The following is a 15184-nucleotide window of genomic DNA, read 5'->3' on the forward strand; positions in this document are numbered from 1 at the left end:
AAAGATATACCGAAGTCAACGCGAAATATCTACATCTAATATTTAACAAATCCTTATCAACATGTAGCCTTGCAAAGGAATGGAAAATAGCGAAAGTAATCCCCGTTCATAAAGCAGGAAGCAAAAGTGATGTCGGTAATTAAAGTCAAATATTGCTAACGTCCACAGAAGGAAAATTATTAGAGCATATCATATTAAAGCATATCACGAGCTATCTAGAACAAGCACAAATATTATCGCCTATCCAGCATGGTTTCCGGTGGGGATTTTCAACCATAACCCAATTACTTGAATTAACGCATGACTTATCCCAAAGCATTGATAATCGAAAACAAGTTTACCTAATAGCATTAGATTTTTCGAAGGCGTTTGATAGAGTAATCCATGAAAAACTGATCAGCAAGCTGAAAACAACTTTAGGCAATGGTTCTACTGTCAATTGGATTGAAGATTACTTAACCGACCGGTTTCAGTATGTTGTTGTTAAAATGAAATTTCTTCCATTGCAACAGTTACATCGGAGGTGCCTCAAGGGTGCGTCCTTGCTCCCACTCTATTCCTTATTTTTATTAATGATTTGCCCGCTAACAACCGAGTTAAAATGAAACTTTTTGCCGATGACTGCATTCTTTATAATGAAATTAAATTTATGAATGATCGCGCTGATTTAAACAGCGCCCTTCATGATGTAGTGAAGTGGTGTAAACAGTGGCAGATGGAACTGAACATTAAAAAAACTGCCTTTTTATCTATAACCTGCAAAAAACATAGGTCGGACTTCGAATACACTATCAATAACATACCACTCACCCGAGTTCATTAGCATAAATATCTTGGCTTGATCATTTCACATGACCTAAGATTGGAGTCGCATATTAATAGTATCATACCATCTGCTTTAAAACGGCTGTTCTTCCTCACAAGAAGACTTCGAGCTGCGCCACCGGAAATTAAACTGCTATCATACAATGCATTTATTCGCCCAGTTCTCGAATATGTAACACAATTTTGTTTCCTTATACACAACAGCTTATTACCAACTAGAAGGAGTGCATCGAAAGGCAATTAGATTCATCTTTAACAAATACAAGAATAGCGATTCACCTACCCAACTGCTAAAACAAGCCTGTATTCCAACTCTGCGAAACCACGCCAAACTAGCAAGACTAAAATTATTGTTCCAATTAATACACAATGCATTACGTATAAATAATTCGTTGTATATATCCCTAGCTGACACCAGAGCTTCCCGCCATAAGCATTCACTAACACTTAAAGAATATGCATTTCGCACTGACTGTTTTAGATATTCGTTCTTTCCTCTTGCAATAAGAGAATGGAATAGCCTGGACCCCTGCATAACGACTAACACATCGTTGTCGAAATTTGTAACCCTTGTAGAAGAACTGTTGCGCAATAATTAGAAAAGTGATCAGATCACAATAAATAACGCGCACGGGAGACAGTTACACAGTTGTGACGAGAAACGGGTGTTTTGTACCGGGTGTCCCACGTAACTTGTGCCAAAATTTATAAATATGCGAGTGTCATGTAGCAGGACAGAACCAAGGCAATGTTGTTTGCCGTCACTTGCAGCAAGTCAGACCAATTTTTTTTTTCTATTTCGCCTAACAATATAATCAGCTAGCTATTATTTTTTCTCATATATTATAATCCGATTAAGATTGTTAATCGCGAAATTGCAGGCCATCGTAAAAAAATTACGATACATCTTTCTGTTGCTCTATACGTGCTACATGAATGTTTTTTCTAAGAATGAAAGAAGCCCGCATTAGCATGCAAAAAGTACCGCGGGAGTGGTCGCGCGGCCCTTTCTCGTGTTTTGCGGGCTTGCTTCTGCATACGCATGGCACTGTGCGAATCATGCGAACGGTGCGCAAATACTTTTTGCCACGGAAACGGAAAGAAAGCATTTTCTTTCATGATAGAGGTATGATATATACATTTTGTGCACAAGTCACTGTGCTACCGTATACAGGTATAGCGCTACTGCGCTGGCGAATCGCGCTTCCCTATACGCTAGGTTCCGTATTTACGTGCACAGATCTTCCGTTATGGGTGTATACTTACTTTGGCAGTGATCCTGGCGACACCTCCGACGCACTTGTTCTGTTTCATGTCTGCGTCCGGACACACTCCACCGTATTTTGTGCTTTGCTCGATGTGTGAGTGTATGTCGTTGGTATGCAGAATCGTCAGTGTCAATTGCGAAGTCCCTTTGCCTCCGTTTTTTGCAGATAGGATGGGGCACAAGTCATTCAACAAGAAGAGAATTGCAACAGCAGTGGACAGTAGCTTCATGGTCGATTATTCGCGTTTATCCACGGTCTTTGCACGAATGTGTATTGCACGAATCTTAGCGACACGATATTTATGGCGATTCAGGCACACAGAAGTTCAAGCTGCAATGACTGCATAAAAAAGAAAAAAAAGGCAGATCTCATAATTGTGAAACGAACATGGAAGCGCACTTCCCATAAACAACATCATATACTCTTTCTTTAACACCATCCCTTGATTAACACCATCTCTTCCACGACCCCGTGATAACGTCAAAGTACGTAGAGTGAGACGGCAACACTAATTCTACCACAAAACAAAGTGCTTATACAGGCAACATTCTACATTCGAAACTAAGATCGAGAGTTCAGTGCTTTAGGAAAAAATATAAAGCAAGCCATAGCTCATAACATGGGTCAACATTTACGTTCTTGTGTCTGATGTTGTTCACACTTTGGTCTGATTATTCTCAGGCTGACTGGGTGACATTGCAAGTATACAATTAAAGGGCTGGAAACAAGTTCGCGTTCAACAACACGGAATGCATGTTATAAAGCTCTGAAATCGAATAAATAAAAACAAGGCAATGAGAATGCGAAGTTTATAAACGAAACACAATCACGCCACAAGACTTCTTGCATATGAAATGGCCCAGACTTCTGGCCCATGAAATACGCGGGATATCGAAATAGATTTCTTATCGGAAAAAATGCCGTAGTGAAGCATCATCTTAAAGAGGACACAAGCAATTTCTTATTGTATATGAAGATTGAGAGACACAAGCTTTAATGATGTGGTGGAGATGTTAGCGTGGCTGGACGCCCGGCGTTCCTGACATGCTGCTCCAGGTGCTAGGTGATGAATATAAGATCGGTGGAGTACACAAAGATACATGCGCGAAAATATATTAAGAGAAAAAGTATTTTCTCTTAGATTTCAGTTACTTGCAAACACACGAAACAGTGAAATGTATAGAGGCACATTGCGCGAATCATATGTACACGTACGTATAAATATATATAGCTGAAGAAAGAGTGCGAAGGATCGCATCAGACAATAATGTATGTAGGCATATTGTGCGAGGCAGGGGTACACGCATATGCAGAAATACTCGACCGAAAATAACAGTCTCTTAACATCTCTCTTAAGAGGTGAACAGCAAAAGCCTACACCTTCTCCTCTTATCATTCGCCTCTCTCTCTTCGCCTCTTCTCTTTCTCTTCCTTCATTTAGTTATTACTGCTCACTACTAAGCACATTTAGTCATTTGTAACCAATTGCGATCATTAAAAGCCGTCGTTAAATATGTTGTTCATATCATAGTCATTACTGGTCATTACTAAGCATTTTAGTCATTTCTAATTAATCGTAGTCGTTACAAGTTCTCGTTAGACATATTGGTCATTTCGGAGTCATTAGTAGTCATTTCAAGTCATTAGTTGTCATTATTAGTCATTCATCATCATCATCATCAGTCTGGTTACACCCACTGCAGGGCAAAGGCCTCTCCCATATTTCTCCAACTACCCCGGTCATGTACTTGTCGCGGCCATGTCGTTCCTGCAAACTTCTTAATCTCACCCGCCCACCTAACTTTCTGCCGCCCCCTTCTATGCTTCCCTTCCCTTGGAATCCAAACTGTAACCCTTCATGATCATCGGTTATCTTCCCTCCTCATTACATGTCCTGCCCACGCCCATTTCCTTTTCTTGATTTCAACTAAGATGTCATTAACTCGAGTTTGTTCCCTCACCCAATCTGCCCTTTTCTTATTCCTTAACGTTACACCCATCATTCTTCTTTCCATAGCTTGTTGCGTCGTCCTCAATTTAAGTAGAACTCTTTTCGTAAGCCTCCAGGTTTCTGCACCGTAGGTGAGTACTGGTAAGACACAGCTATTATACTTTTCTCTTGAGGGATAATGGCAACCTGCTGTTCATGATATGAGAATGCCTGCCAAACGCACCCCAGCCCATTCTTATTCTTCTGATTATTTCCGTCTCATGATCCCGATCCGCGGTCACTACCTGCCCTAAGTAGATGTATTCCTTTACCACTTCCAGTGCCTCGCTACCTATTGTAAATTGCTGTTCCCTTCCGAGACTGTTAAACATTACTTTAGTTTTCTGCCGATTAATATTTAGACCCACTCTTCTGCTTCGCCTCTCCAGGTCAGTGAGCATGCATTGCAATTGGTCCCCTGAGTTACTAAGCAAGGCAATATCATCAGCGAATCGCAAGTTACTAAGGTATTCTCCATTAACTCTTATCCCCAATTCTTTCCAATCCAGGTCTCTGAATATCTCCTGTAAACACGCTGTGAATAGCATTGGAGAGATCGTATCTCCCTGCCTGATGCCTTTCTTTATTGGGATTTTGTTGCTTTCTTTATGGAATACTACGGTGGCTGTGGATCCGCTATAGATATATTTCAGTATTTTTACATATGGCTCCTCTACACCCTGATTTCGTAATGCCTCCATGACTGCTGAGGTTTCGACAGAATCAAACGCTTTCTCGTAATCAATGAAAGCTATATATAAGGGTTGATTATATCCCGCACATTTCTCTATCACATGGTTGATAGTATGAATATGGTCTATTGTTGAGTAGCCTTTACGGAATCCTGCCTGGTCCTTTGCTTGACAGAATTCTAAGGTGTTCCTGATTCTATTTGTGATTACCTTAGTAAATAGTTTGTTGGCAACAGACAGTAAACTGATCAGTCTATAATTTTTCAAGTCTTTGGCGTCCCCTTTCTTATGGATTAGGATTATGTTAGCGTTCTTCCAAGATTCCGGTACGCTCGAAGTCATGAGGCATTGCGTATACAGGGTGGCCAGTTTTTCTAGAACAATCTGCCCATCATCTTTCAACAAATCTGCTGTTACCTGATCCTTCCCAGCTGCCTTCCCCCTTTGCATAGCTTCCAAGGCTTTCTTTACTTCTTCCGGCGTTACTTGTGGGATTTCAAGTTCCTCTAGACTATTCTGTCTTCCATTATCGTCGTGGTTGCCACTGGTGCTGTACAAATCTCTATAGAACTCCTCAGCCACTTGAACTATCTGATCCATATGAGTAATGATATTGCCGGCTTTGTCTCTTAACGCATACATCTGATTCTTGCCAATTCCTAGTTTCTTCTTCACTGCCTTTAGGCTTCCTCCGTTCCTGAGAGCGTGTTCAATTCTATCCATATTATACTTCCTTATGTCAGCAGTTACGCTTGTTGATTGACTTCGGAAGTTCGGCCAGTTCTATTCTAGCTGTAGGGTTAGAGGCTTTCATACATTGGCGTTTCTTGATCAGATCTTTCGTCTCCTGCGATAGCTTACTGGTATCCTGTCTAACGGAGTTACCACCGACTTCTATTGCACACTCTTTAATGATGCCCACAAGATTGTCGTTCATTGCTTCAATACTAATGTGCTCTTCCTGAGTTAAAGCCTAATGCCTGTTCTGTAGCTTGATCTGGAATTCCTCTATTTTCCCTCTTACCGCTAACTCATTGCTCGGCTTCTTATGTACCAGTTTCTTCCGTTCCCTCCTCAGGTCTAAGCTAAATCGAGTTCTTACCATCATATGGTCACTGCAGCGCACCTTGCCGAGCACGTCCACATCTTGTATGATGCCAGGGTTAGCGCAGAGTATGAGGTCTACTTCATTTCTAGTCTCGCCATTTGGGCTCCTCCACGTCCACTTTCGGCTAACCCGCTTGCAGAAGAAGGTATTCATTATCCGCATATTATTCTGTTCTGCAAACTCTACTAATAACTCTCCTCTGCTATTCCTAGAGCCTATGCCATATTCCCCCACTGACTTGTCTCCGGCCTGCTTCTTGCCTACCCTGGCATTGAAATCGCCCATAAGTATACTGTATCTTGTTTTTACTTTACCCATCGCCGATTCCACGTCTTCATAGAAGCTTTCGACTTCCTGGTCATCATGGCTGTATGTAGGAGAGTAGACCTGTACGACCTTCATTTTGTATCTCTTATTAAGTTTCACAGCAAGACCTGCCACCCTCTCGTTAATGCTATAGAATTCCTGTATGTTACTAGCTATATATACATTCTTATTAATCAGGAATCCGACTCCTAGTTCTCGTCTCTCCGCTGAGCCCCGGTAGCACAGCACGTGCCCGCTTTTTAGCACTTTATATATATGCTTCTTTCGTCCTCCTAACTTCACTGAGCCCTATTATATCCCATTTACTGCCCTCTAATTCCTCCAATAGCACTGCTAGACTCGCCTCACCAGATAACGTTCTAGCGTTAAACGTTGCCAGGTTCAAATTCCAATGGTGGCCTTTCCGGATCCAGGGATTCTTAGCACCCTCTGCTGCGTCACAGGTCTGAACGCCGCCGTTGTTAGTTGCTTCGCAGCTGCTGGGGACTGAAGGCCGGGGTTTGATTGTTGTATTCATATGGGAAGGTTGTGGCCAAGTACTGCACCAGGGTGGCCAATCCTGCTCTGGTGAGGGAGTGCGTTACCGGTTCTTGTCACCGGATCAGGCCGCACGCCAGGCCTTGTTTATGCAATTTTACCAACACGCGGATTTTTTTTAATCCGGTGGAAAATTGCGTGGCACCGGGATTCGAACCACGGTCCTCTTGCACGCGAGGCGGATGCTCTACTTCTACGCCACCACTGCAGTATTATTAGTCACTACTAGTCATTATTACCCTCTGACAATCTCTATTGTAACGTTATCATTCAGTAACTGTCACTATCAATAATTTTCCATACTTTAATCTGTCTTTAATCTGTCTTCATATGGCGTGATGACGCTTCGGCGGACACTCCGGCGGTCAGGTCTGCTGACACAAACTTCACAATGAGCCTAGAAAGAGTTTCGCCTTAAAAAAAAAATGGAAGGCTTGTATCGACGTTGGAAATGGCGAGTGGGTGCACAGGCTCAACAACCACCTGGATAAAATATCTGCAGGTCTCACGCATATGTTGGAATCTATGTGCCGCGAAGGTTTAGTGAAGCGGGTAAATAACCGCTTTGCAATTAACGCTGATGCGTACAATTGTGTTTATTTCCTTCCTATGCAACGTACAATTTCATGCAATGGTTTTGTTTATGCACCGAAAAAGTAAGAACACCTATAACCCTTGTGTTACAATAGCAAGCACATGCAAATACGCTTAAAATATCTATACCCTTTGTGTCACTGTAGCCCATTCCCTATCTGGAGTGGCACATAAACATCATCGGGGACTAGCCGAGTACGGGCACATGCACAGTTGGACATACCGAACGGCTAAATCCTATATAAAATCAAGTACATCAATTACCAAAATAATACGAAAAGAACACCACGTAAATCTACGGAGTACAAACAACTTCTCTATATGGTTTTCGTAGAATATGAAAAGGCTTTTGATTCAGTAGAGATACCAGCAGTCTTGGAGGTGTGAAGAAATCAAGGAGTACAGGAGGCATACGTGAATATCTTGGGGAAATATCTACAAAGATTCCACAGCTACCCTGATTATCCACAAGAAAAGTAGAAATTACTTATCAAGAAAAGGATCAACCAAGGAGATACAATATCAGCAATGCTAGTCACTGCATGCTTAGAAGTATTCAAGCTATTAGACTGGGAAGGCTTAGGAGTAAGGATCAGGGGCGAGTATATGAACAACCTCCTGTTTGCAGGTGACATTATCCTGTTCAGCAACACTGTGGGTGAACTGCAACAAATGATTGAGTGCCTTAGCCGAGAAATTGTAAAAGTATGGTTCAAGAATAATATACAGAAGGCAAAGGTAATTTTCAGTAGCTGGCAAGAGAACAAGAATTCAGGATCACCAGTCAGCTTCTAGAGTCTATGCACGAGTATGCTTATCTAGGTCAATTGCTCACAGAAAACCCTGATCATGAGAAGGAAATTTACAGAATAAAAACGGGTGGCATACGGCAGGCATTACCAAATTCTGACTGGGAGCTTACCACTGTCGTTGCAAAGAAACCTGTACAATGATTGCATTCTACAGGTACCAACAAATCGGGCAGATACTTTGAGGTTTACAAAGGAGCTCGAGAACAAGTGAAGCACAGATTTAAAAGCGATGGAAAGAAAACTGTTAGGCGTAACGTTAAGAGACAGGAAAAGAGCGGTGTGTATTACAGAGAAAACGGGGATAACCGAAATTAGGAGAAAAAATGGAGCTGTGCAGGCCATGTAATGCATAGAGTAGATAACCGATGGACCATTAGGGTTGCAGAATGGGTGCCAAGAGAATGAAAGCGCATTCGAGGACGGCAGAAGACTAGGTGGGGTGATGAAATTATGAAAGTTGCAGGCGCAAGTTGGAATTAGCTAGCGCAAGACAGCGTTAATTGGAGATCGCTGGGAGAAGCCTTCGTCCTACAGTCGACACAAATATAGGCTGAATATGACGATGATGATGTCATCAAAGAAGCTACTCAATATAATGCACCATTCCATTAAAAGATCTATATGCTTCAGAGATAAACCTATGAGCCGGCATTACGTGTTCAAGTTGAATATATAGGTTGCCCAGCGAACGCTAGCCAAGCCGTTCAACGAAACAAATTATTGAAAAAACACGGTGCAAGATACGTCTTTAAAACCTATAGTGATGGGTTGTGAGAACGGTTCAATAATTTAACCGAGCAGCGTTTTTTTATATTCTTTTTTTTTTGCTGAACGACTTGGCTAACGTTAACTGGGACACGTGGTATGTCAGAATTTATGTTTTTATTACTCAGAGCAGAGGTGCGCTTACTTACACCACTTTGGAGGTCAGCATACATGGTGTATATAAAGGCCCTTTGTTGATACTTTCATTCGGGGCACATAGTATAACGTGTTTTTCTTTTTTTTTAGGTGCCCCAAGTTTTTAAAAATTGCTTTTCGCAGATAGCACAATTCTAACCGTTGACCTTTAGTAAATGGCTCGATCAGGCAGCCATTAGTTTTACGAGATATCAAAATGTTTAATTTAATAAATGGCGAATTACTCTATCTAACTTTGCAACTAATTACTTTACGGCACGTAGTTTAATCTACGAATTATAGCCGGTGTGTTCGCAAGGTGTATTCACTTGGAACGAATTCAGGTCTGCAGCAGTTTCGAGATATTCACTTTCAACGCGTCCGACGAAATGCATTGGCGTTCCAGTTACTTTTGTGCTTCAATGTATAATACAGCGTTTTCTTTAAAAAGGTAACTGGAACTCCAATGCATTCGCCGGACGCACTGAAAATTAATATTTCTAAACTGGTGCGTGCAGTCCTGAGAATTCGTTCCAAGTGAATACGCCTTGCGAACTCACCGGCTCCAATTTGTAGATTAAAACATGTGTCGTAAAGTAATTAACTATAAGCGTTTCTTAGCATAATTATGGTATTTATTCAATTAACCATTTTGATTTGTCATAGAAGTGATAACCACCTTATCGAGCAATCTAGATAAAAGATTAGAATGATGTAATCTGCCTCGGGCAATTTCCTGTGATAAGCGTCTCCTACGACAAGGGCGGTCTTTGGCGATAATTGTCAGAACGTCAAGTCTACCGGTGGCACAAGGCCTTTTGAGAAGGTCGTGAAGAGGTCAGATATGAAGACCGTATTGGACGGCGGTTAATGACCATCACCAATAAAAATGTGACGCATGTGAGAGATCTTTTGAACTCAGACCATCGTTTCAGGGTCCATTTAGTGGCACAGACATTAAAAATTCTAAATAGTACTTCTCAAAGCAGTTGCGGGTTCTGACCACAACTGCGCACCCTTTCATAAGCTCACCGGTACATTAAGTGGTCCCCGCCAACCACCGGCAGCAGGCTCACGTACCATGCGCAAAATTTTATCAAATAATTTGCAGATGCGGAAAGTGTGCCCAAGGCGCTAACGGACGAGCAAAAATCGCGCCGTGTATAGACGTGCCAAGAACTTTGAGACGTGTGAAAGTGGTCCCCACTTTTTAGACAATGTCATCTCAGGTGACGAGTAGTGGGTTTTTGAATAGGACCCCGAAACAAAAAGGCAAAGTGCCGAGTGGCACACCTGAGCGTCCCCTCACCCCAAGAAGGCCACAATGAGCAAATCAAAGGTCAAGACCATGCTCATTGTGTTCTTTGACATCAGGGAGCTCGTCCAGCATGAATTTGTACTACGTGGTACAACCGTCAACGCGAAATCCTTCGTGGAAGTGCTCAAGAGACACAAACAAGGGCCTGACGTCCGATCTGACATCACGGGCAATTGGAAACTTCACCATGACAACGCGCCTGCCCACTCTGCCTTCCTCGCTACCCGCTTCCTGGTTGATTCAAAAGTGCCAACGGTTCCCCAGCAGCCCTACAGTCCTGACGTGGCTCCCCTAGATTTCTTTGTTTCCGCGCTTGAAAACTCCCATGAAAGCTTATAATTTCGGGACAGTTGACAAAGTCAAAGAGACTCGCACCAAGGCTCTAGAGGACGTTCCGGAGGAGGCCTACAGTGACGCCTTTGATACCTGGCAATACCGCTGGAAGCAATGTATCGGCGCAGGAGGAGCCTATCATGAAACCTTTTAATGTTTTGTACTCATCTGATCAATAAATTTTTGAATCGACTCACTGACGTTACCTTTAGGACATACCCTGTATATCCACAAATCTACGCGGTGAAGAAACGGCGAACGTCAAACCCAGGGGGAAGATGCAGGGAAAGCTTCGCTTCAAGACGGATGGATACCCCATGAAATGGGTGATCACACTTTAAAACACGAATTGCCGTTGTGGAAGACCAACGTCTCCGCACACTATACATACACACCTTTCCGCTTGCTCTTTGGATCCGCTGAATTCCTTTTCTGAGAATGTTCATATCCCGTATGAGACAGCAGAAGCATACCACATGCCTCAAAAGCCACCTGCTTTAGACTTTTGTGCAGGTATAAGCATTCTTTCATAGATAAAGATGTCGACCTTTTAGGCAGCTGTCTTGAACTTAGGTATTTCTTTTTAGGTGACATTCAACAATTATTTATATTTCCGCAGGTAAACCCTTCGAAATGCGCTGAGATTTGAAAATCAGATTAACAGCCGAAAGGAATAAAGAGCAACCGAACCTTTATTTTTCTTTCTTTATTAAATACGAACGCTACAAAATTGGAACTGTATTACAGTCACACGATGCGGGAAAGTATGCCTCAAATTAATGTTCACATGAAAACTCCGCGCTCGTTACTTTCCTGTCAAGAATGCTATATCGCTTTCATAGCGCGCGTGCCGTTCGTGACCTGGAAGTACCGGGAGGCGCGCGCGGAGCGCTAAACAAAAAGAAACAAACAAACAAAAGCAGAAACCACCGACAATAATTATGAATATAAGCGAATAGCCGAACGCTTCTGGAAAGCTATTCGCTTTATATGAAAAGAATGGCGTGCTTAATGACATATATTCGTTAGAGCGAGGGTATTTAGGTAACGCTTGTTGTTTCATTCGGTCATTCCGCAGAATATAGCCGTTGATCAGCACATCAGTAGCGAATCATACGTGTCTTTACAAATAAGACTTCTTTTTTTCATATGTGTGTTCATCTCCCGCGGCGCGATCGCCGGCGTGAGAGAAAGAGAGAGAGAAACAACCTTATTTGCCACTGCAGGGTTGGAAGTTAAGGCCGGTAGGCCTAGTGTGGCTCCCAGGTGGGAGCGACGTCTTGGGCCCACGAGACGAGTGCGAGTTGTGTTTTCTTGCCTGCTCTTGTCAACAGCTGGTTCCAACCCTCCTCGGAGGGAGCTGGCGTGCAACGCGACTGTCATCCGTATACTTTCCCGCGGTAGCACTTTGCCGCAGCTGCCACGTCAGGGCGGTAAGAGAAGAGAGGGGCTGTCGCTCCACTACAGCATCTAAAAACTGTAAACATCTAATCCTTCTGACGTCGAAAAGATCAAGAGCAACGCGCTAGAACGCGTGCCCTTTTCATCGGTATCGTTCTATGGAAAGTCCGACAGCCAACCACGAAAACGGGCAAGAGAGACATATGTTCACTTTGAAAGGGCACGCTGACGAGATGACGATTATTTTTCGGATGCAAGATGAGTGCCAAAGACTGCACACTTTTCTTGGAATGAAGCACTGACGGTCACAAATGCTCTGACGCGTCAACTCGCTTTTATACTTACTTCGTGACTCGTAAGCGCGTTTGCCCGTGCCGTGTATATGCGCTCTTGTTGAATGAGCAACTCCTTGCCATACACCCCTTGGCCTAACGAAATATGTTCTTGCCTTCTGGTCTGTGCTCTAGACATGTACTCTGCGTCGGTGGGTGATACACATTCTGATGTCATATATTTGCAAACATCTTTGTAAATACTTTCACAGTTTTTATGGCACTGCGGTAACCTTTTGTTCGGTAACCCTTGCTTCTGCGGTAACCCACTTGGTTCACAAATCAAAAAGTACTATTTCTTTGTCATTCAGAACTGATGATGATGGCGATGATGAGCAATATACTGCAATTAACGCACTAACTTTACTGTAAACAGCGGAATGTTTTGCGAGGGACAATTTTACAAGTGCATAAATAATGCTTTGTATTTCTATGGGATACCAGAATATATCTTGCGCTTTTATTTTTGCGTTCTATAATGAAATGCAAGAAAAGTTGGTGTTTCCTATTTGTTTTTAAATGTCCTTTTTATGCGTAACAAACTCGAATATCGAGAAAATTTCTGTAATGAAAGGCTTACAAATAATAGCACAATCTTACTACACTTTTACAAAACGTTTTAGCTTTAGCACCTTATATCGTCTTTAGAAATCAAGGCGCGAAACACTAATATGCGAAAATCGCCATTTTTATACATTTGAAACAAATAAAATCTAAAAATATGAAAAGCATTTCAGATGTGAAAAAAAGGTTTCAATTGTTTCACATGTGAAAAAAAAATATTAGGTAAAATCGTGACACATTACTTACTGTGCTTACTTTCTTAAGAGCAAGCACAGTATACTTAGACGCAGCTAGATTACGGTAAGATCTGAAACATTAGACATAGTACAACATTTAAGTGCAGTGACCTACGACAGCGCAAACTGCATTTTGTTGCGGGCATGAACGTAACGAAAATAACGACGTTTAAGGGAAACCTAAGCTCCGCTTTGTGTTCTATGGCTCGGAATCGGCGACATGTAATCATTCAGACGTCGTCAGCGGGGAGAAGAAGCCAGATACGCGCCAATCCTTATTCTTCAGAATTTAAAAATGTCCCCCGGATATACTGACGTGTCTTACCTGAAAGTACCCAGCCATAACGCTGTCTAACTATGCAACTGAACTACATGGACGAGAAGCGAAAGGCCACTGTCATCGACACTGCCCATGTGGATGTGACTAATTCTGTAGACAGTTTTTGAGATACAAGGTCTAGCAAGTCATTTTATTATCGTAAGCGTATATCCTGCTGCAAAATAACGTTCATTGTGCTTACATTGCGTTTGACATACAGCTGCGTCGAAAGACCGTTGCGCAAACGAGACTTCATGTGAGTCAACTGCAGCGCTGTTCTCAGCCCGCTCGGATATGTCTCAAAGGTGCGACGCGCCCGCATCTGCTACAAGTTTTACTAAATATTGTCACGTAGTAGTGACGATGAAGACAGCAGAAAAACTGGGAATGACGAAACTAGCGTTTTATTTGGCGAACCTGTGCCCTCAAAGACAGCCTACAGTCAAAGAACGGCGACGGCGTCGAACACAGTCGGCGATCATCGAAAATCTGATCAGCGGGTCAAGGGCGTCGGCTTTTATACATGAGTCATCGAAGGTTCCAGAGTAGCCGCTGGTCCCCGCGAGTCTTTCAGAAAGTTCTACACAATTCGCATCGCACGTGCAATCAGATTACGCAAGCTTCGGTGACAACAGACAGCAGATGAAACATTCGAGAAGCTTCCGACACATGCGGGCGCGTCCTGCGCTGAGTGATGAAATGTTAGACGGTGAAAGCGGTCACCCGAAAAAGGCGAACAAGTAAACGTATCAATATCAAACTGCTTCACGAAAGCAAACGAACAGTCGCAGTCCTTCGCAATACAAGCATTAGTGCAGCAACTCCCTAGTGGGGCATGTCAGATAGCGCGTAATGATTTTTTATAGTCACTCATCTCGCACTCATTCAACGAATGATTGATTGTGCAGCCAATTTACGCACACCGCGGCTCACTGTGTCCAGGATGACGCACTGTGCTGCAAGCAGTACGATGGCGTGTTGCAATTATCTAATCAGTGCACCTAATTAGTCGGAATTAATCATATTGGGCGAAATTAAAATAGTCATAATAAATATGAATTAGGGTTATGTAATATGAATTAGTCTTTATTGTCCTTAATCTTGATGGGATATAAGTAATATAATCGTAATTAAATTTAAATGGGCATAATTATAATAATAAATCTCAGTAGCCATACGTAGTCATAAGGCATTATCCTTACAACCTCGTGTATATCTATGGGGTTCATCGTGTCACGCGTTGCAGGCAAGCGGAAGGACGGACAGATTTCCGAGAGAAGTGGCCCTAGAATGCTTACGCATTATAAGCTTCCGCGCAGCGGCGCGCTTCACTGCAAATGACGTATAAGCGCGCGTGGCGATGCTGCCAGAACACGATATAAATGTCAGTGGCGGCCTCATAGCAAAGCCATGGTAGAGAGAGAGAGAGAGAGAGAGAGAGAGAGAGGGAGGGAGGGAGGGAGGGAGGGAGGGAAAGAAGGACGGAGCGAAGGAAAGTCAGCCAGGTAGATTAACTATAATTTGTCCAGTTTGCTACCCCATCCGTGGGGAGAAGGAGAGGGGAGTGAAACAAACTGATGATAACACGAGTCTAGATCAATCACACGCATTAAACAAGGTGCAGCGTA

The 15184-nt window shown here is 42.8% G+C and overlaps 1 protein-coding gene across 1 annotated transcript in view; it reads right to left on the reverse strand.

The window, feature by feature from the left end:
- Positions 1-15184, reverse strand: part of LOC126542654 (protein 5NUC-like) — a 66993-nt gene that overhangs the window by 48173 nt on the left and 3636 nt on the right. The window contains exon 2 of the mRNA XM_050189793.3: positions 2092-2432. Within this exon, the coding sequence (XP_050045750.1) occupies positions 2092-2322 (231 nt within the window). The 5' untranslated portion in view covers positions 2323-2432. The remainder of the gene's footprint in view (positions 1-2091; positions 2433-15184) is intronic.

This window comes from Dermacentor andersoni, chromosome 2 (genome assembly GCF_023375885.2).
Source record: "Dermacentor andersoni chromosome 2, qqDerAnde1_hic_scaffold, whole genome shotgun sequence".
Taxonomy (NCBI): Eukaryota; Metazoa; Arthropoda; class Arachnida; order Ixodida; family Ixodidae; genus Dermacentor; species Dermacentor andersoni.